The following is a 21,964-nucleotide window of genomic DNA, read 5'->3' as shown; positions in this document are numbered from 1 at the left end:
CAGAGGACGGGAGATCAAACAGGTAGAAACGCTCAGTACGCGGCATGTGTCGGCAATACTTCGCGACTGATAGGAGGGTGTATAAGAATAGCTGTGAGGGGGCGTGGTGATGAGTGACAGGTGAGGCTAGTTAAGGGAAGATCAGGTGTCATTCCTGACTTGTTATTCACACCCTAAGCGTAATCCTAACCCTAACATTTTTAACTACAACATTACCTTGATTTTAAATTTCACCTCTGGAAAGCATAGATGTTGTAGACAGCATTTTGGCTGTATAGTTTACCTATGATGCTTTCATCCTCAGAAATAATGAAAGCCAGCACCTTTTATGTTAGAAGAGCAGAGTGAACACAGAAGGTGAACACAGAGCAGAGTGCAAAAAGAGCCGAGTGAGGATGAGTTAGTGGGCAGTGATGAGGAGAATGATGTTGATGTGAACCTGAATGAGAGTTGTAACAGATCAGAGTCACAGAGGCAGAAGAAACAGGTTGAGGTAATTTATTAAAAAAAGTAATAAATGTTTCATATATTGTGACATTCTATCGCAATCTTTTATATCATGATTCTTTATTTTACATTTCACTAGGTGGGCAAGAGAGATGTGGCATATGTCTTACTAGGCGTATGTACTTTATCTTAGATTGCAAATAAAAAGTAGAATTGTTTTAATTTAAATGTTTAAATATTAGGTTAAATATATCACTACATATAATCTGTATTTTCTTAGTCCAATTTTCAATTAAAATTTGTTTTTGGGAAAAATATGAGTTTTCTGTTACTTTCCATAACTGCATTGTTGCCATATGGCAACAATTTACAAACGAGCCCCCCTTGAAATAAAAATTTCATTTTTTTTAACATTTTCATTAAAAAGCATTTTTACTAGTGGTGGGCCGTTAACGGCGTTCGTTAATTTGATACTCTTATAGGATTATCTATTCTATCTATTCTTAAAGTTCGGTTGGGAACTGGGTCAAAATGGGTAAGCAAACTATGATGACTTTCAACTTGATAGTTTAGCTCGGCTGTATTCCTAACCAAATTGCACAGTAGGGGCAAGAACGAGTTTTCAAACCTGTGAATTACAAATCGTACGTGTGTTTACCTGGATGCATTGCAGTCACGAAGTCGCCAGGTTTGCTTCACGGAAAGTGTTACCGGAGCGGAGCTCGGAGCGGTCGTTTTCTGCATGGTCCTAGCGCTAGATTTGTCGCTATTTAAATATTTCTTTTTTAACCATTAAAACTGCAGAGGACCAAAACCGGCTTTTGAAAAAGTGTCCCCCCTCCCAAATTACGTCCGTGAGGTTAAATGTACTAAATGTTGGCTTACATTTCCAATATCATGTTTAGCTGAATAAACATGTTATCAACCCCTTTTAATGTACAGTATTTATGCTTACAAATTCATGTTGAACTGAATAAACCGTTGAACACGAGTAGCCTACATTATATTGAGCATGTTTTTTTTCTTCAAGTATCAAAGTAGAACAGCTTTCTCAAGCAGTCATTGATGCATTTTGGAAATAGGAGATGAGCCCCTGGTCTAATGCATCCCCTGTATTAAGAAACCCTATCTCAAAAACTGACTTTTAGTCATTACTTGGGTAGCACGCATATGATCCATTTTAATATAGATTAATCTAGATTAATTTCAAGATTTCAGTGAGATTAATCTAGATTAAAAAAATTAATCTATGCCCACCCCTAATTTTTACATAGGTAAAACACGTGAAAAACATTTTTATCATGGTTAAATAATAATTCATGCAATAGAGGGTTAAAAATTTGTAACATATAGGAAGGGACTTATTACATCTGCCCTGTGGAAGGTCCCTGCCATGTCCTCTCTGTCCCGTCCTCTCTGTCCTGTCCTCTCTGCCCTGGAGCTCTCTGTCCTGTCCTCTCTGTCCTGTTCTCTGTGTTTCTGTCATCTGTACAGAAAACAGGTGTCTTCAGTGGTGCTAACTTTAGCCTTGACTCATCAAATGGCAACATATACATCAAACACAATTTCATATTTAAATCAAATATATAAATATATTTAAATGCACAGAATGATCATTAGATTGTTTGTGTATCTGATTGTTCTGATAAACCTAAACGATTGTTCTTCTTATTATTTTTTCACACATAGTTACATTGTCTAATTACAGTGTTCTGGCTTATCCATCCCTTCAACTATGAGAGTCTGTGCGACACCACTGATGTTACACACTTCCAAATCGTAATGAATTAAAAATGTTGGGATTTTATTTTTTTAGGCACATAAAAAGGTTTCAGTTGCACACACTAAGCCCAATAACACTGGCTAAGAAAGATTTTGCTCCATGCAAAAAATAAAAAGAGTTTGTTTCTTAAGGATTTTGCATGCTGAATCTAAATATGCTTTCAGAATTTCTCTATTGACCTTAGAAGACGATTTTCTTCTCTTCAAGTATCTAAATTCTTCTACAAAAGAAAACAAGCACCATTTAAACTGTAGCCCCTCTCTTGGCAGACTACAGTGGGACACTGCCAAAGGAGTTTTTAGAGGTTAAATATGTGAGAAAATCATAAATGTACATATTTTAAGCATGATTACACCCTTGCTTATGAGTAAGTAATATACACTTATTTTAATATGTCATTTAAAAAGCAATTCTGATAGAAAAACATTGTGAAACTATATTCAAATTCAGAGTAAAAGGTTCTATATTGATTGCCTATTTTAAATTAGTTTAACTGGTCTCAGATGTAAAATGATCTTTGTTCTCTTGATTAATTGCTGAGGACCTTTGACATGAGGGCCGTTTCTTCCAGCTGGATGGTCAGTGAGTTGGGTGGACCATCACCACAGGGTCGTTTCCTTATCTTCTGTCTGTTCTGGACAACATGCACAACGTCTTCAAACTGTTAAACCTAGATGTTGCAGGAGGGGACTGATAAAGGTAAATTTTTTGTTCACATATTAGATCCAATCAAATTATTTTTGGGGGGTGTGATGCTGTCTTCATGTCATGTTGTTTGTGTTGTTTGTGTTCAAGCCGAATTACCTAATTCACGCTGTCTTCATGTCATGTTGTTTGTGTTGTTTGTGTTCAAGCCTAATTACCCCAGAACCTGGTGGAAATTACAGACAGGTACCTAATAATAATAATAATAATCTTCCTTGTTTGTATAGCATCTTTCATACATACATGAAACTCAAAGTGCTTTACAGAATAAATACAAAAAAGAAACATTAAAAGGAAGCAAAGATATTAAGAAATTAAAGATAAAAAGCAAACAAACACAATGAAATAATGTAATAAAGTGAATAAAGTAAATGAGTTGGAACATATTTAGGGTTGCTTAACTAAAAGCACATCTAAACAGGAATGTTTTGAGACTCTTCTTAAAGCTGTGCAGGGATGAAATGCCTCTGAGCTCTTCAGGAAGAGAGTTCCAGAGCTTTGGGCCATAGTGGCTAGTGGCATAGTTGTGAATCACTGCCAAGAACAAGAACCTCTGTCTTCTCATTTATTTGTAGAAAATTGTCAGTCATCCATGTCTGTATATTATCTATGCAGTCAAACAGTGAGCAAATAGATTTTAGGGCTTTAGATTTTAGAGAAATGAAAATTGAGTGTAATCTGCATATTGATTATAACTAATACCATGTTTAATGATATGTGGTAACAGAAGCATATATAAGTTGAACAGTAACGGTCCAAGAATTGATCCTTGGGGGACACCACAAGTTATTTTTTGACATGTGGAGGAAGAGGTACCTAATGCAACATAGTAATCACGCCCAATTAGATACGATCTAAACCAGTCTAAGACTAAGCCACTAAGGCCTATCCAGCTCTGTAGTCGATCAAGAAGTATTTCATGATCAACAGTGTCAAAAGCGGCGCTAAAATCTAGCAGAAAAAGGACTGAGAGTTTGCCTCCATCCTTATTCATTGTCAAGTCATTTACTACCTTAACTAGTGCTGTTTCAGTGCTGTGGAGAGCTCTGAAACCAGACTGAAAGGTGTCATTTATTTGATTTACTTTGACATAATCATTCAACTGGATTGACACAACTTTTTCAATGATTTTGCTAAGAAAAGAACGGTTAGATATATGTGGATAATTACTGAGAATTGTGGGATCAAGATTTCTGTTCTTTAATAGTGGTTTAACCATTGCAGTTTATAAAATGTTAGGGAATTCTACCAGATGCATAGACTGATTAACAATCGTTAGAACTTCATTAATGAATGAGCTCAGAACCTGCTTGCAAAAGCATGTTGGTAAAGGGTCCAGTTCACATGTATAGGATTTTAGTGATGAAATCACATCAGGTAGTGTTACCATGTCAACTTCTTGGAAATAAGACATATTAAAGTTAGGCTGAGTAACTGATATAAGGGTTGATAGTCTATTAGTGCTTGTTGCTATGTTCTGCCTTATACTAGTAATCTTGTCCCTAAAAATATAGCAAACTCCTCACATTTTTAACTGAAACGGGAGGTGGGGTTTACTAGCTAATCTATACTTCTGAACAGGGCAGCTGGGTTATTATTGGATGAATCGATTAAGGTAGAGAAGTAGTTTTTCCTTGCTGATTTCACTTCACTGTTGTAATTCTGTAATGTGATGCAATCAAAAGGTTTTGCAGGTTTTTTCTGTATGTTTTAGTCTGTCACTGGTGACCTCTGACCTGTAAACCTCTGTGTATACGTTCCACTCTGACCTTTTGGCATACAGTGGTACCATAGCAATATCACTGCAGGATAATATCTTCAGTTCTTCACATAACAAACTATTAAGGAACTGTGAAAACTTGGGGGGTGGTATTTTTTCCCAGAGTGCTATCTGCCTTTGTGCCCATACAGTCAATATTGGCACACACACAAATGTTGAGTTGGAAGAGTTCTTTCATGGTCAGACATCTTAGTGATGAGCTTAGGAAACTGTCCTCTTCAACTAATTTTTTGATTTTCTAAAAATCTCTCGGCTGTCCTGGGAACGCCTCGGTATCCTCCCAGAGGAGCTGGAAGAGGTGGCTGGAGAGAGGGAAACCTGGGCCTCTTTGCTTAGGCTACTGCCCCCGCGTCCCGAACCTGGATAAGCGGATAAGGATTAATAATAGTTGAAACTGTGCCAGGCTGAAGTGTGCAGAAGTGTCACTGGGAGTGCAGGTGCATGTGTTATGTGGGGAGCGCATGTGTCCAGATAAACACACGATCACTACCTCACATCCCCTACATCAGCTGTACTGAATCTGTCCCATATCCAGCTGTCTTTGTGCACTGGCCAGTGACTACATCATGTACTTATATAGAAACAGAATTACAGACAGATGGACAGAAAGGGACATCTTGTTTCTTTGCAGACCCTGTATAGTACACTGACCTATACTGCAGTCTCCCCTGTGTACTATAGGCTGGTCTGTCAGTGTCCCCTGTGTACTATAGGCTGGTCTGTCAGCAGAGCCAGAGTGGCTAATCGGAAGATTCGGGAGGATTCCCAATGTGCCGGCTCATGTAAATCTCTAGTTTGGGCCGATTAGGAGGGAAAAATAATTTTGGGCCGGATTTGGGCATGAAACTCTGGGGCTGAAAAAGGGGCCCACTCTGGCCCTGGTAGTACGTAAGCAGGTAATAACGTTAGGATAACACAGGGACCTTTTACATGAGAATTATGAGCAATGGAGATTGATTAGTATCAATTAATTGGTATTTGCATACTTCCCAAAATCTGGCAGCCACGCACCCTTATTCTGATAAAATAGCAAACAGTCAAGACTGAGAAGTGTTGGATGAGCAGCAAGTCTCCATTTTAGGCTATCATAGCATTTTAGATTTAGGTTAAAGGTGTGTTGAAAGGCTGCATAGTAGTTTCAATTTGTAGCCTCTGCTGTGGTTCAACATGTTTTATAAAGCACCCAAACAAGTGAAATTACAGATTTAAAAATGTATAAATGATAAATAAAAGCTTTCCAATTTAAGCATGACCACAGTAAGTGTAAAAAATATATAAAAGTAATATTAGCAAAAGGTATGCCCACACTGAATAAGAGTAAAACGGTGTCAAATGCTTTTAAGACATATTTGCGTTGCATGAATTCATAAATCAGCTTTGTATCCGGATGCATGTTATAGCTGTTTAAAGGAGGGAACACCTTTAACCTGAAGAATTAGAATTGAGCTGTTATATCAAAGAAATTCAGAAAATACATATTAGAGATTATTTCAATAAACTCATAAAAGTGGTTGTGATATAATAATGCTAAGATTGAATCCAATGACTTAAAAAAAAAATTTTCCACGTCTTACCCCACATACATAAATTACAAGTCTAACCCTAACCCTAAACCAAAAATGCCAGGGACGATTTTTGTCCCAGTCCAGCCCTCCATTTATTACACAGAAACACTGTTTTTAAACAACTCTGTGGATTTAAATGGCAACCAAAATATAATCTACTATCAACAAGAAGAGCAAATCAGATACCCTGTACAGGTTTGTTCTATTTGTAGATAAACTTGATCATTTGTTTGTTCATTTATTTTCTGTGTGTAGCTAGTAAACGAGTTTTTGTTTGCCATGCAGGTGCACCTCCATTTTAATTGCACAAACACATGAACAGCACAAGTCATGTTTGAGTAGTGATTAAACGTTTATTTGCTTCAATTGACATATAAAATTCATTTTTCAAAACAGTAAACGTCCGATGGTCATTTCTGTCCGTTAAAGCGCATTGGGTGTCTAGTGGTACTGCTTCCTGAGGGCAGCGGTGACGACAGCCAGGAACTTCTGGAAAGCTGCCTGCACGTCAGGTGTGAAGTTGGCTCCCATTGTAGCGGCAACGACAATGGTGATGCAGTCACTCAACAGCTGTGTGGAAGCAACCAGAATAGAAAATAAACACGGATGAACTTAGAGATGGCGATCAGAAAATGTTAACATGTCAAAACTAGCCAAAAGGACCAGATTGATGAAATAAACCCAACGTACCCTGAAGTTGTCGGGGTCCACGTTCAGTTTCTCGGAGTGCAGGACACTCAGTTCAGTGAAGGTGCCCTTGATGTTGTCCATGTTCTTCACGGCTTTTTCCAGACCGCGAAGCACAACTGTGCCGTGGGCAGCAACATTGGGGTTTCCCATGATGGCGGCCGCATTGTACAAGTTTCCAAATTTAGCGAAATACCTCTGGGTCCAGGGGTACACGACCAGACATCTGCATGGCGAATAAATAAACGGAGGTGAATTACTACTATAATAATTAGTATCATAAACAACCAAAAATAGAAACTGAGGCTAACATATTATTTGTAACTTACCTTGTCAGTGCGTTAAGACCCGCGGATTCGTAGTCAAGCTTGGAGAAGATGTCCTGGATGGTAGCGCGCTCGAAATCTGTCCATACAACCATGTTGCTGACTTTAAAGTCTTGCAGATGCTCTTGTGAGAAGGAACTCTGTAACCTCAGAGTCCTCGACGGCTTTTATATGTGCGCTCGCCACCCCTCCCATGGGATGGGCTAGTCACGAGGTAATTTTATTTGATTACTTTATTCGCATTTCCAGACCACCGAAACAGCCGACAGACTTATATTGCTAAAGTTAAATTGGACACATGCTAGTTTTGTTGGGTATCAGTTACTTTATTGCTTGTTTCTTTAGGCTTTAATGAACTGACAGACATCGCTGTTTGCTTATCACATCGTAAATGTAACCGTTCAGGAATATGCTATTCTCTGGTTCACCCACATAGATTTAGACTTTCATTTCTAATACTTACATTTCTAATATAGCCAACTTCCATTTATGAAGCACTTTTATTTCTAACACGCTTCCATTTACAAAACAGTTCTGAGGGAAATGGAAAATATTCAGTTTCTTTGACTTTACTATTTGAGTGTTTGATTAAAATAAACATTTGAATTTTATTCCATAAACTACTGATAACATTTCTCCTAAATTGTATTTCTGCCCTTTATTACAAAAGTTTTCATTATTTCGAGATAATGACGTCACTATACATGCGGCTAAACTCACGATCAGTAAAATTCTGTCTTTCTGAAGCTGATTTCTGCATGACATACTCTATAAATGTTTTATTATATTTTTATTTAACTGAGAATATTTTATATGTTGAATAAACAGAAATAATTTGTTTATTCAGGCTACGCACAGTAAACTAGAGCGCTGCCAGTCTATGGTTGGCTTAAAGGTGTATTTCATATATTTAAAATGTTTAATATTTTATTAGCTGAATTCTACGAGACTGAAGTGAAAAATCGTTGTGGATTTATCAACATCACCACAAGCGAAATGAAAAGAAGAAGATCCTGTAAACTAGTGGAGTTTGTTTAGGCTACTCTCTAATTGCACGTGTATTGGATGATGAAATTATTTTATTTTATTAACTGCATTATTTTATATATTGAACTTTAAATGCTATTAAACTGATATTACTATAGACAACTATAGACAACTATAGTTGTCACTTGTCACAGAGTCCTCAAAAAAATGTATGGTGATCCATTTCTTTCCATCTTCATGGTGAGGGTTGCGGTTCTTCTAAAGGAGAGATACTGGACAGATAACAGGAGGGAGGAGTTTCAACTGCTCTACCACTCCGTCTTACTCCCAGTGCCTATATAAAGCAGATCCAAATCTGTTCGTAGTTTGAGTCTCGTTTTCAGAAGCTGAGCAACAATGAGTCTTAACGCGAAAGACAAAGCCAACGTGAAGGCAATATTTGCCAAAGCGGCGCCCAAGGCTGAAGAAATTGGTATCGAGGTTGTGTCCAGGTAAAAGTTTTGTGTTTCATTCAATTGCTTACATGCTTGTTACATAAAGAACAACGATTCATTTTTTTATTCATTGTGTTAATAGAGTCCAGTCGTTATATCAGACATGTCATGTAATAACTTCATTCATTAATTCTTCCTACTTATTTCCAGAATGTTTACTGTCTATCCTCAGACGAAGACGTACTTCAGTCACTGGAAGGATCTGAGCTCAGGCTCTGCTGAACTGAAGAAGCACGGGCTCACGGTCATGCAAGGTGTCATGAGGGCCGTGGAGAGTATGGACGACCTACAGACGGGTCTGCTCAGCCTCAGCGAGCTCCATGCCTTCAAGCTGCGCGTGGACCCCGCCAATTTCAAGGTAACATAGTGTATATAATACATTACTCAAACACTATGCAGTTCTTAGAGGCACGTTTTCTAATATTTAGTCGCATTTGTCATTTACATGTATATTCTTTCTGTTTTTAAGATAATATCACACACCATCCTCGTGGTGCTTGCCGCGCAGTTCCCGGATGACTTCACTCCTGACGTGCACGTGTCTGTGGACAAGTTCCTCGCGCAAGTTAACCTGGCGTTGTCCGAGAAGTACCGATAAAGATGAGCGTCAACTCCACAGCCACAAATTGATGATCACCTTAAATGAAATTTCAAAAATAAATAAAAAAGCAAATTATGAAAACATTATATGTCGTTTTTTATGTAAAATGTTTGTGTAGCCAGATAGACAAGCAGAGGTCATTCAACTTGCGGATGCCACTGATGTTACAAACCTTCAACTAATGATGAATAAAAAGACGTTGTCAGAAAAAAAAAATTAAGCACAGTAAAAAGGTTTTCAGTTGTAAGCACAAAGATTAAGCAATTAAGTTCAAAAATGCTGTGCGCTGATAGGCCCCTGACTCCTCGTTACACACTGGTTCAGAAAAATTTTGTTCCATTCAAGGAAGCGGCTGAATCTAAATATGCCTTTAGTATTTCTCTATCAACAGAAGAATTTCTTCTTTATTGCCCATAGAGGTATATCGCCTACTCTTCAAGTATCTAAATACTTATAGAAAGAAAAATCATACTAACAAAACTGGTTTTAAAACCCTTTGTTATAAGATTTAAAGATTTTCCTGAAACATTATAGTTAACACTCAACCTTTGTACTTTACAACTATGATTGTACAACTGAAATCTTTGATTTTAAATGTACAAACATATGTCATTAATACATAATATGTACTATTTGGAAAATGTAATTGCTGTCATTTATAAACAATTTCTGAAAGACATTGTAAAACTATATTCAAGTTCAGGGTACAATTTTCTATTATCATCTATTTTAAATCATGGGACAAATTTTTTGTTTTATTTCTCTAAGATGTAAAATTATAATTGTTAATTTGATTAATTGAAATCAAATTGACATGAGGGCGGCTTCCTCAAGCTGGAGGATCAGAGAGTTGGGCGGACCATCACCACAGAGTCGTTTCCTTATCTTCTGTCTGTTCTGGACACCATGGACAACAGGTTCAAAGCAGTTAAATATATATTACAGGAGTCATTTTCACATAAAGCAAAACAAATGCTTTTGGACACTTTGTTGTACGCGGTCTTCATTTACTGATGCTCTTTATGTTCAAGCCTCATGAACTCCAGGTTCATTTGGAGGAGTTTGTTCAGCATGAGAATTCAGCCTTGCTAACCGTCCTCTTCACACTTCTTAATGAGTCTTTTTCCCCAAACGTACTTATGTCAGTGAACATATCAGTGTCATCAGAATGACATTAATTATGAACATGACAGTCAAAATATTTAGCCATGTTGTTGTCTAAGGTTTTGAGGATAATGAAAAATTAATAAGGCATTTCAGTAGTATAAAGGGACATTGTATGTGGGCGATAGCAAGACATTGGACTGGATTCACATTCATGCTTTTATAGTTTGTACAATACACTTCACTGACTTTATTGACAGATGTAATGTAATTACACTACAGAAAAGAAATACAAGACTGTCACTCCATAGCCCAAAGTGAAAAATACTCAATTAGAAAAGTAAACACAGGAAACAACAAGAAACATACAATTAATGTATGTAAAATTACAGTGCATTATCCACATCACAACATATATTTTTCTTGCAATGCAAGGTAAAGTATCTCTTTCCAAAATGTCTCTGGAAACCTTGTGTCATATCTGTGGTGTTTATCACGTCTAACCCTGTGATTCATGGTTAGAGGGATGCCCAATTCAAACTTAGAAGAATCATAAGAAGCAACAGCCTGTGTGCCCTCTGAGAGGCGGGATGAAAGATGGGCCCAACAGGACGGACCACACGGTGATGACAGCAATGGAACCAGATTTCGAGACCACCAGAACTCCAGGGAATGAGGAGAAGATCCTCCGAAAGTGTGCATGTGGTTGGGTAAAAAGGACCATGTTTAGAGGCGTCAGAATACACCAGGGGAAAGCGAAGTGTGGTCAGAATGGCCAACAGCAACCTTGCACTGCGACAGCAGGTGAGACAAGAGGGACCAAAAGCAAGGGCAAAAACCACAGAGCCAATGGACGGCAACCCAAAAATGTTGAAAGAGCCATATTGGACCAAAAAAAAAACAAAAAACAAATATGTCTGGAGCCGCAAAAAATGTTAAGCCTTATATAAGCCTTATAATGAAGGCAACACATGCTGTATGGATCTATATTAGCCTACTATCAAAATGACTAAGTTAACTACAAATACATAATGAGCATTCATGATTAAATGTTTATTCACCCTGCAGTGTGTTCTGTAGAGATTGACGCACCACGTGACTGCTCTGTTGTAGGATGCCGCATCAAGTTTAACTTCATTACAATATTAATAAATAATGTTTCATTGATTTGATGAAATTAAAGAAATTCAATAAATAAATCCGATTTTTAATGTCATTTTTATTTTTACGATTAAAAAAAACAATAACAAAATGGAACGTGCATAACATGCCCCTTATCTGGGCACTAAACAAAGTGCAATAAAACGCAGGCTCCGTGTATAAAAATAAAACCACAACCCATTTAATGTGACTTCTGTTTTCAGACATCACTGGTCAGCTTCTCAACATCGGGCATGTAAGATGTAACTTTAATCTTGACGCAGGACTGCAAGCTCTCATCTGTGAAGCGGGTGCGATATTTTGATTTGATGCAGGGTTGCCAACTCTCACGCATTGAGTGTGAGACACACGCATTTGACCGTCTTCACACGCTCTCACGCCACACATCCGATTTCTCACACCGAAAAAAAAATCTAGTTTATTTACCTCTGATCCACGTCTATGATTCAATATACCACAGTTAATTCCGACCCTACAATGTGATTGGCTGAGAGGCAATCTAGGAGTGCCATTATTAGCCGATAATGCGCTGTAACCGAAGCTCTCCATGTATTACTCCGCCACATACAGGTAACCTAGCAACGAAGCAGCGTTTACAAGCCAAACAGCGCAACTACAAACAAGCAGCAACATTATCAAAATGAATTACTATTTTAACTGGCGTAGTGTTTTTAACCAAACAGGTCGTATTTTCTCATCCTCTTTAACTCAAAATCTTTCAATAAACAGTGATAATGGAACTGTGGTATAATAGCAATAACTGTGCGTTCACACCGAAAGCGATGAAATCGCTCTCATCGCCAGCATCGCGTCGCGTGGGGGCGTGTCCAACATCACGCCGGCATACAGCACGTGACAGATATGCAAATCATGTTTTTAAAGCAGAACGCAGTATTTATTTATTTTAATCTATTGATGACAGGACACACGATTATAAAGGAGTGCATGTATAAAACATAGTGTGTGTATAAAACACATATAGTATATAAACCTATAAAGCAGTGCCAATATTACACATTATAGCACTCCCTCTCGTGTATTATTGCGTAAATGAGTTACTAGTTCGCTCTGGCGCCAACCACTGGCGATCGATCGCAATATAATACTTAATTTGTGTCCATTTTACACCCAAATCCCCCCCTACCCCCCCCCCCCCCCTGTCAACAATTTACTCGACGACCCCCCCCCCCCCCCCCAGAATATTGGTGTCATGTTTGTCTCTTACAAAAACTATATTAAAACAAAAAATATTTCTCTCCTCCATCTTTTTACATTTTCAAACATTTTTTTAAAAGCTCCAGAGAGTCGCTAGGGCAGCGCCAAAGAGCCCCAGCTCTTTGTACCCCAGCCTGCTCAGCCAAGAGCTGAGTTTAACACCAAGCCGCCGAAGCTCAGTGAGGTCAGGCAAGTCATGGACAAGGCGAGGTCCTCTTCTGCACCAGGCCACAATGGAGTCCCCTACAAGCTCTATAACAGGGGTGCCCATTACGTCGATCACGATTGACCGGTCGATCGTGAAGGAAGTGTCGGTCGATCGCAAAGGAATGTGGGTAGATCACATGACATTAAAAAGTAGTGGATGAATGACAGGCTATCGTCCATCTGCACTGACGGTTATATATATACACCGCCCCAGTAACAATTTACGATCCCCCCCCCGCCAACAAATTAGGCGAGGTAGATCTTTCTGACTTGGTCAACTTATAAGTAACTCGCAAGCTGAAAACTTGTGGGCACCCCTGCTCTATAAGAACTGCCCCAAGGTACTAAAGTTGCTATGGTACATAATGAGAACTGCCTGGAAAAAGCATCTTATTCTATCTGAGTGGCAAAGAGTGGTAGCAGTTTTCATCCCAAACTCCAAGGACATCAGCCAGTTCCGTAGCATCGCGCTACTGAACATGGATGGAAAAATATCAGTACTAGCCAGAAGAATGAATGAATGTTCAATTTATATAGCGCCTTTCTAGGTACTCAAGATCGCTTTACAATTTTAACACAGGTACAACTCTTACACTACCATCACACATCGGCGAGAAGCGGCAGCCAATTGCGCACAGCGTACTCTCTACCGGGATCCACAGCCCCCTGGGGGACTGAATGGGATGCAGGAAGGGGAGAGAGGACTGACCCTAGTGACGGAGCACCATCCACCACTGGGCATACAAACACATTCATGCACAGACACCTGCTTCTTATTGAACATGAAGACACACAGACACACTCACTGAGAATTTGTCAAGGAATCAGGGAGGGCCAATTTACCTAACATCCATGTCTTTGGACTGTGGGAGGAAACCGGAGACCCCAGAGGAAACCCACGCAGACACAAGGAGAACATGGAAACTCCACTCAGACAGGGACTTGAACCCAAGACCCCAGTGCTGAGAGGCAAACGTGCTAACCACCAAGCCACCATGTTGCCCATAAAAGAATGACCAGCTACCTGCTTAAGAATGGCTATATTGACACAAGCTTCCAGAAAGCAGGGGTGCCAGGATTCCCCGGATGCATAGAGCATTCGACAATGATCTGGGGCCAGATCCAAAAGACAAAGAGGGAGAAGACCGACTTGCACATCATCTGGCTCAACCTTGCCAATGCATATGGATCAGTCCCACACCAATTACGCCCTGGACTTCTTCCACATGCCCACCTGTGTAAAGATATTGGTAGCAAAGTACTTTAACAACCTGCAGATGTGCTTCTCCGCGCAAGACTTCACTACTGGTGGAAGTCAGAATCGCAATGGGATGTGCCATTTCTCCCATACTATTTGTAGCAGCATTCGAGATTATTCTCATTGGTGCAACACAAATGGTAGGAGGGATCAAACTGCCAAAAGGTCAGAGGCTTTCCCCACTGAGGAGCTACATGAATGACATCATAACCCTCCTTCAGACAGCAGTGTGCACATCAAGACTGCTGAAGAGGCCGGATGAACTGATGTCATGGGCAAGAATGAAGGTCAAGCCCTCCAAGTCTCACAGCCTGTCACCCAGAAGAGTCAGAAACGACCACACCACCTTTGTTGTCAGAGGGGAGGAGATACCACTCCTTGCTGAGCAATCCATCAGAAGCCTGGGGAGGCAGTACACCGCAGAGCTGTCTGACAAACAGATGGGGAAAACTGTCATGAAACAGCTCTGTGACGGCCTGGCAAGGATCGACCAAAGCCAACTCCCAGGGAAGTATAAGGTCTGGTGCTACCAATTTACTCTCTATCGATAGAGATAGAGATCTGTGGTAATGTGGCCCCTAAAAATGAGCAAGATCCCCTCATCAACTGTGAGCAAGATGGATGGGAAAGCTAGCTCATCGATTCAAAAGTTGTTAGGGCTCCCACGGTGCCACGGAATCTGGCCTCTTTGGAAGAAACATATTACAGCTACCACTGAAGTCTCTACAGCTGGGCTACATGCAAGAGAAGGCTAGGTTGGTCCTTAAGCTTGGGGAGCCCACATACAAGTCAGTATGGAACCCTAATACAGGGGTGCTGACTGGCCGCAAGTGGAATGCCCAGACAAAGGTTGACCAAGCTATCAGTCGCCTGCAACATCAGGACATCGTTGGCAGAGTTGGGGAGATGCACCACACTTCTGGTCCAAGGCCAACCGCAAGGAAAGGAAGGAAATGGTGGTGGCAGAACGAGGATGGAGGAAGACAGCTTGTTGCAGGATGGCTGAGTGGCGATTGAAAAAAACAGAAAAACAGGACTGGAAGTTCCAATGCACCGGTTTATTAAGTCCACTGTGAGGAGTGCCTTCAAAAACCCAACAGACATTAATAAAGAAAGGGGAAAAAACAAAAAAAGAAAAAAAAACAAGTCAACATAAACTAATCAACTCGATACACATATATCAACCAGGCCCTAAAACCCATTTGCACTCTCTCTAATCACAGAGTTCTGCCTTTTACAAACCCATTAGCCTATTGGATTCAACGTTTGCAGGTAAGTTTTAAAATGTACAAGTTCTAACTTACATTTATCTATTTTAACTTAACTCAAACATTTTATTATTTAGTCAATATTTTAGTATGAATATAAAACATTAATATTAAAACATTCAAACCATGAAAGCAGGTCCTCCCCCTGGCTCAAACCTGGGAAATGGAACATTCCACTTGTAGCACAGCCTCAAGACTACATAAGCCATCAACCCCCTGTGCTCAGGTCCTTTGACCTGTAAGAGGCTGCCAACGTGCTGGAACAAACAGGTAAGTTGAACTAATTTCAAAACCCACAATAAACAATGAAACATGCATGGAATTTTGTAATCCTCTACACTATCAGATGGCCACCCTGAATAGTGGAATATAATCACAGTTGTTTATTTGTTTTTCAGAGACCTGGGGGGTATTCCACGAAGCGAGCTTATGAAAGCGGCGCTTATTAGAGTGAGCCTCGCTTGAGTTAGCCAAACAGTTCACTTCCGTCTAGTTCCGTTCCACTAACGAAATCCAGACACAACTTGTTCCCGCTAATTCAAGCCAGGCTTTTGTAATCGGCGATCATGCGCGTGCACACAGCATTTACACAGCCTCACTAATCAATATTCGAAAAGGCAAGAAAATGTCGAAAGAGCTGAAAGAACGAGCAGCTTTTTCTTCTTCTGCTGAACAGGAGCTACTCATACGTCTTTATGAGGAATATAAAGATGTTATTATGAAGAAAGGCAACACGTCCTGTATTAATAAAGCCAGAGAAGCTGCCTGGCACAATATTGCAGACAGATTAAATGCGTGAGCATATAATTTAATCCATTCATTGGCATTTTAAAAGTGTTATAGTAAATTAATAATGTTAATAATTTCCTGATTTAGAAGTAACATGAGCGGGGTTAGGAGAACGTGGCAGCAGGTCAAGGTGAAATATACTCCAGAATGGTAAGTACAGTTGATTAGTCCAATGTGCAGGAAAAGGTAAAACACCATATTAAATAACTGTATAAAATATTTTAGCAACCAGAAAGAAAACTGCTGCTGCTGGTGGTGGGCCTCCTGTAGCAGCCCTTACTCCTGCAGAAGACCTTGCTTTAGAGCAAAACAGCGGACACCCCATCATTGTGGGAATTGAAGGAGGAACATCATCTGATCCTGTCTGTCCTCATGATACACAGCTTTATGTTAAAGGTAGGTTCAGTTGTTTCTCAGATTTTATATTTTTGTTCTTACAGGCTACATTGTAGTATTATTGTATACTTGATGACTAAAATTTTACAGTGGAGGGGGTGTGCTGACTCTTTTGGACCCTCCTGTATTTGACAATGATGTGAGTACCATAAACCAGCCTATTTCTTATGACTGAACCCTGAGGACCGTTAACATTTACGTGTCTTAATTTGTTGTTTGCAGGGGGAGATTGCCGGACCATCCAGGATGGTACAGAAGGATGAGGACACAGTTTCTAAGGCGTGTGTGTCTATGTATCTGTCTGTTAATGTGCTGTGTGATCTCATGATTTGTGTTGTGTTTAAAGGAAATGGAAGAACAGAGAAGACCCTCAGGCTTCCATGTCCAGAGCTCACACCTCTGCAAGAGAACACGTGAGTAGTAGTTATGCAGTTCAACATGAATAAATCCTTCTCAATCTTGACTATACTTCAGTCTTAAAGGAATCCATGATTAGTGAGATCTACAAAAGATACTTGCTCTAAGATATAGAATGTAAAAAAGCAGATCTGCAGTACAAAAAACTAAAAATACGGAAGTTGGAGCTTGAAATAAAGAAAATGGAGAAAAATGTGAGTATTTGCAAAAAGGTCTCACTTTAATATGCTTGTTTTTGCAAGATAAGTAAATCAAAGTTTCTTCTGTCCACAGGCTCAGCAAGACAATTAATAAATTTCTCTTTCCAAAAAAAAGGCGTCTTGTTTTATGTTAGTGTTAATGAACAAATTCAAACAAAATATTCCCTTAACTAAAGTAAGTGTTTGCATACATGTTCCTCATAGCTCTACCATCCATGTGGTCTGCAATTAAAATGTCATCTTCCCATTGCTCCAACTGCACTCTTGGCATTTCTCCTTTTTGCAGTATTGCCACATTGTGCAAAACTGCACAGGGTGCTACAATATCACAGGCTCTCTCAGGGGTGACTCCGAGATGGCGCAAGCAGTTAAATCTGCTCTTTAACTGTCCAAATGCCATCTCATTGCATGCCCTTGTCTTTGAATGTGCACGATTGAACCTCCTCTCTGCATCTGTTGTAGGGTCTGCAAATGGGGTAAGAAGAAAAGGTTGGCAGGGGTAACCCCTATCCCCAAGCAGTAAGCAAGGAAAAGCACGTACGATTATAAGGAGTAGAGTTAAACACTGAGGCCAAATCTGCACTATTTTGTGTGGTTGGAATATTCTTACCTTGGGCAAACCTCTGTGCCAGTGAGGAGGCACGAAATATCTTGGAATCGTGCACCGAGCCGGGCCATTTTGCCTCAATGTTGGAGAATAGAAATTGGCTGGTGCAAACCATTTAGAACAATGGCAAAAGTGACAAAGGGTGAAAGTTGTTCAAACCCATGAACTGACATGCTTTACGTTTTCTGTTGGGTAGGCAAAACTTGCATGTACCTGTACATTGATGCTGTGAAATAATTTTTTTGGTTCACATAGTCTGCCTCCATGGGTACAGATGGAGCCTTTATCCAGATGTGAGTAGAGTCTAGAGCACCAATGACATTTGGAAATCCTAGAGAATTCAATGTGTTTTCAATTGAATGAATTTTAAATAGTTGATTAAGATGAATACAAAGCACTTTGGTAAGTGCTCTGGATAAGATCGTCTGTTAAAGTCATACATTTAACTCCAAGTTACTGATCAAACCAACACTACTTCTCATGAATACATGCCAGCTGTTCTGAAAAGGATGGGAAGGATGCCTCTGTGACCAGGGAATTTGATGAATATATTAAGGAAATGCTTAAGCGCAGGGTAAACCTTTCGAATTTCGCGGCAGACCGTTGCCTTACTAAGATGTTATGCATCCCCAACGCTGTACAGAAATGCACAACTGGCAAAGAAGCGCAAAGCGATACAGACCCTTTGGGGTTTGGTAAGAGCTTTACTACGTCTAGTGGTCTTCTCAATATATGGCCCCAGTAATTTACAAAGATATATAATACTGTGTCTTCTGAACCTGTAGTGCTCAAATAAGTAGTCATCTGGAAAGCCCAGTAGATCTGTCCTGTCTTGGAATGACCTTGGAGCTGGTAGCATGAATGCTCTGCGCACTACACACGCTCCCTCGTCTACTGTATTTTCTTCAAATGGGCATGCCATGGTCAATCAGCCTTCAGCCTTCACTGTTAGCTGTTCTTTTATAGCATACATTTTGGATTATTTGTATCACCTGTATGAAAATCTTGGTAAGGTATTTGTCTGTGTCCATTTCCTTTTTGCACCATTAAGTTAACCACACATTTACATTATTTATACTCAACATATGTAAATTGCAGAGTGATATGATTTGCTTGTAATTTGAACACAAAAGAGGAAGTATGGGGATAAATATATACCTAAAAGTATCTTCACCTAAATTACTCAGTATTAATAATTATTAATACTCAGGTACAAAGAATTGTATTTTTTGTGATAGAGTTTATGCTAATGTATGTTTCTGCACCATAACTGCGATTAGACACTGTATTCCATTTAGACTGACCTGAATTTGTGAAGATTAAACCAATACATTAAAATGTGCAGAAACCTCACTGATTAACAATGAATATGTACTCTTCAGATCAAAATATAAATTTCATTTTGAAATATAATTATAAAATTTTGATAACCTGCAATCATTCCAAACTAATAATTACAGTACTCAATTAAATGTATAAAGATATGATATGATATGCTACATCCACAGCAATTTAATGGATAGAACTGCAGTGGAATCTTGTTCCTCAATTCAGTTTCCCGGATGGCGAGACTGACATCACGCTGCTCAGCCAATAGAAGCGGTCCCGCTAAGCTAAGCCTCAACTCTAGCCTGGTACGGAGCAGGTTAGTTCAAACGTATATGTTGCTGTAGTAACTGAGCGAGGCTCAAGTCTAGCCTCTTTCATGGAACCGAATTTGAGCAAAATGAGCCAGGCTTGTCTTAAAAAGCCCGGCTTACTGAGTTAGCTTGCTTCGTGGAATACCCCCCTGGCAAGGTCCAACTAGTGTTTGCCACTGCAGCCCTGTGGGTACCAATAAAAGAGTCTTTAAAACTTTGATGTTGTCTTGTGGTTCTGTCTATTACAATATCTCATAGCATGGAACGGACGAGAGCTCCGCCGTTACATAGCTACAAGATAAAAGCCATGTCACAGAGTCGGCAAGGAAGCTGGACAACCTGGGAGGGAGTTACAAACAGGAGCATCAGTTGGTCAGACGTGTGGAAGATCCCACAGGCAAGACTTAGCTTCCTTATCCGCTCAACAGATGACACACTTCCCTGCCCTCGAAACCTCCACTAGTAGTTCAGGAGTGTACCTCCAGCACATCCTGTCAGGCTGTAAGATCGCACTCTCACAGGGCCGTTATAGATGGCGCCATGACCAAGTCCTGAGAGAGAAAGCTGAAATGCTGGAGGAGTGTAGACAGGGAAGTAATGCACCATCACCTGCAGAGGACCTCACCACCTTTGTTGTGGAAGGAGGGGTCAGGAGAAATATTAGGCCAAAAGAAAAACCAAGGCCCTTCTCCCCTGACCAAGAGTGGAGAGTAAGGGTCAATCTCAACAGGACGCGTCAATTTCCCTCGGAGATCAACACCACATCTCTCCAGCCAGACATAGTTGCGTGGTCAACCAAGGCAAGTGCGGTGATCTTCATCGAGCTCACAGTGCCCATGGAGGAGGGGATTGAGGCCACCTTCTAACACAAGAAGGTGAAGTACTCTGAGCTGGCTGTTGAGTGCCGGGAGGCTGGCTGGAAGCCCACCAGCTACCCAGTGGAGGTCGGATGCCGTGGCTTCATGGGTTTGTCAACCACATGCCTCCTGAGGGAGGTAGGGCTCACCGGAGGAAGGCTCAGGAAGGCAACAAAGGCCCTGGCAAAGGAGGCTAAAAAAGGGAGCTTTTGGCTCTGGCTCAGGAGGAAGGACAAAGTTTGGGGGAAGAACACCTAGGGGGAAGATGCACACAGGTCGACTATATCCTCTGTAGGAGACAAAACCTGAAAGAGGTTAGTGATTGCAAGGTGTTACCAGGGGAGAGTGTAGCTAAACAGCATAGGATGGTGATATGTAGGATGGTATTGTTGGTGAAGAGAGTGAGAGCGGAACCTAAGATCAGGTGGTGGAAGTTCAAGGATGAGGACTGTGGTCATGGGACAGGGTGGTGTGGATGGTGTAAAGTGTCTGGGGTTATCTGTGATAGAAGGGTGTCGGCTAGAATGAAAGATCTATAGGACAGTAGTGAGACCTGCTATGTTGTATGGACTGGAGACAGTGGCACTGACAAAGAGACGGGTGAGGGAGATGGAGGTGTCTGAGATGAAGATGTTGAAATTCTCATGTGGAGTGACAAGGAAGGATAGGATCAGAAATGAGTCAGAAATGAATTAGAGGATCAGCACATGTAGCATGTTTTGGAGACAAAGTTAGAGAAGCGAGATTGAGATGGTTTGGACATGTACAGAGGAGGGAGGAGAGGTATATTGGTAGGAGGGTCTTGAGGATGGAACTTCCAGGCAAGAGAAGGAGAGGTAGACCTAAGAGGAGGTTTATGGATACAGTGGTAGAGGATATGAGGGTGGCTGGTGTGTCAGTGGAGGACACTCAGGACAGGGCCAGATGGAGGAGTTTGATCCGCTGTGGCGACCCTTAAACGGGAATTGCCGAAAGAAGAAGAAGATCCATCATGAAACATTAGAGATCCAGTAGTGATCTAGGATGGTGGCCCCAATTGTTGAAGTGCTTAGTGAGAACCTCAGTCAGCTGAAACCTGCTTTGGATGGGATTGAGTAGGACAACATCATGAGATGATAAACCCATGCATGGTATGTACCACCAGCAAATAGTGAAAGTGGAGATATCCAACCAATGGCTGATAAAGGCTGCATTGAAGAGTTGATCATGACACCAGGAACAAGCTCTGAAAGCAAAATCATTAGAGACTGGAATCTGATCCACCACACTGTCCCGATGTCACAATTAGCTCAGCCCCCCTTGTCAATGTGTTCATGTTTTGATTTCCCCATGTGTTCCCCTGCCACGCTCATGTCATTTGTAACCCCGCCCCCTGATTATCATTCCCACCTGTGTCTTGTTTGGTTCCTCATTTAGTCCTGTGTATTTAAGTCCTGTGTTTGTCACAATCTGTGTTTAGATTCTTGAAAT

General features: G+C 40.5%; 2 protein-coding genes and 1 long non-coding RNA gene across 3 annotated transcripts; 2 read left to right on the top strand and 1 right to left on the bottom strand.

The window, feature by feature from the left end:
- Nucleotides 1-6,692: 6,692 nt before the first annotated feature.
- LOC143517152 (hemoglobin subunit beta-2-like) lies at nt 6,693-7,444 on the bottom strand. Its single transcript, XM_077009330.1, has 3 exons — nt 7,297-7,444; nt 6,971-7,193; nt 6,693-6,850 (listed from the first exon to the last, which is right to left on the bottom strand). The coding sequence occupies exons 1-3, from the start codon at nt 7,386-7,388 to the stop codon at nt 6,722-6,724; spliced, it is 444 nt and encodes a 147-aa protein (XP_076865445.1). The 5' UTR covers nt 7,389-7,444; the 3' UTR covers nt 6,693-6,721.
- Nucleotides 7,445-8,626: 1,182 nt separating this feature from the next.
- LOC143517153 (hemoglobin subunit alpha-like) lies at nt 8,627-9,398 on the top strand. The gene is made up of 3 exons (XM_077009331.1): nt 8,627-8,771; nt 8,925-9,132; nt 9,244-9,398. Exons 1-3 carry the CDS (start codon nt 8,677-8,679, stop codon nt 9,370-9,372), a joined length of 432 nt encoding a protein of 143 aa, XP_076865446.1. The 5' UTR covers nt 8,627-8,676; the 3' UTR covers nt 9,373-9,398.
- A 7,216-nt stretch (nt 9,399-16,614) lies between these two features.
- LOC143516253 (uncharacterized) lies at nt 16,615-17,401 on the top strand. Its single transcript, XR_013131624.1, has 3 exons — nt 16,615-16,773; nt 16,864-16,912; nt 16,996-17,401. It is a non-coding gene; the product is annotated as an uncharacterized LOC143516253 (long non-coding RNA).
- Nucleotides 17,402-21,964: the final 4,563 nt, after the last annotated feature.

This window comes from Brachyhypopomus gauderio, chromosome 6 (genome assembly GCF_052324685.1).
Source record: "Brachyhypopomus gauderio isolate BG-103 chromosome 6, BGAUD_0.2, whole genome shotgun sequence".
Lineage (NCBI taxonomy): Eukaryota > Metazoa > Chordata > Actinopteri > Gymnotiformes > Hypopomidae > Brachyhypopomus > Brachyhypopomus gauderio.
This window is presented reverse-complemented; position numbering and strand designations above follow the sequence as displayed.

What these genes read in the sequence shown, in the direction of transcription:
- LOC143517153 (XM_077009331.1), top strand. Translation starts at nt 8,677, where the DNA reads ATGAGTCTTAACGCGAAAGACAAAGCCAACGTGAAGGCAATATTTGCC. An exon ending in GGTATCGAGGTTGTGTCCAG is followed by an intron (nt 8,772 to 8,924) that starts GTAAAAGTTTTG and finishes ACTTATTTCCAG; the next exon opens with AATGTTTACTGTCTATCCTC. An exon ending in TGGACCCCGCCAATTTCAAG is followed by an intron (nt 9,133 to 9,243) that starts GTAACATAGTGT and finishes TCTGTTTTTAAG; the next exon opens with ATAATATCACACACCATCCT.
- LOC143517152 (XM_077009330.1), bottom strand. Translation starts at nt 7,388, where the DNA reads ATGGTTGTATGGACAGATTTCGAGCGCGCTACCATCCAGGACATCTTC. An exon ending in GGTCTTAACGCACTGACAAG is followed by an intron (nt 7,194 to 7,296) that starts GTAAGTTACAAA and finishes TTCGCCATGCAG; the next exon opens with ATGTCTGGTCGTGTACCCCT. An exon ending in TGGACCCCGACAACTTCAGG is followed by an intron (nt 6,851 to 6,970) that starts GTACGTTGGGTT and finishes GCTTCCACACAG; the next exon opens with CTGTTGAGTGACTGCATCAC.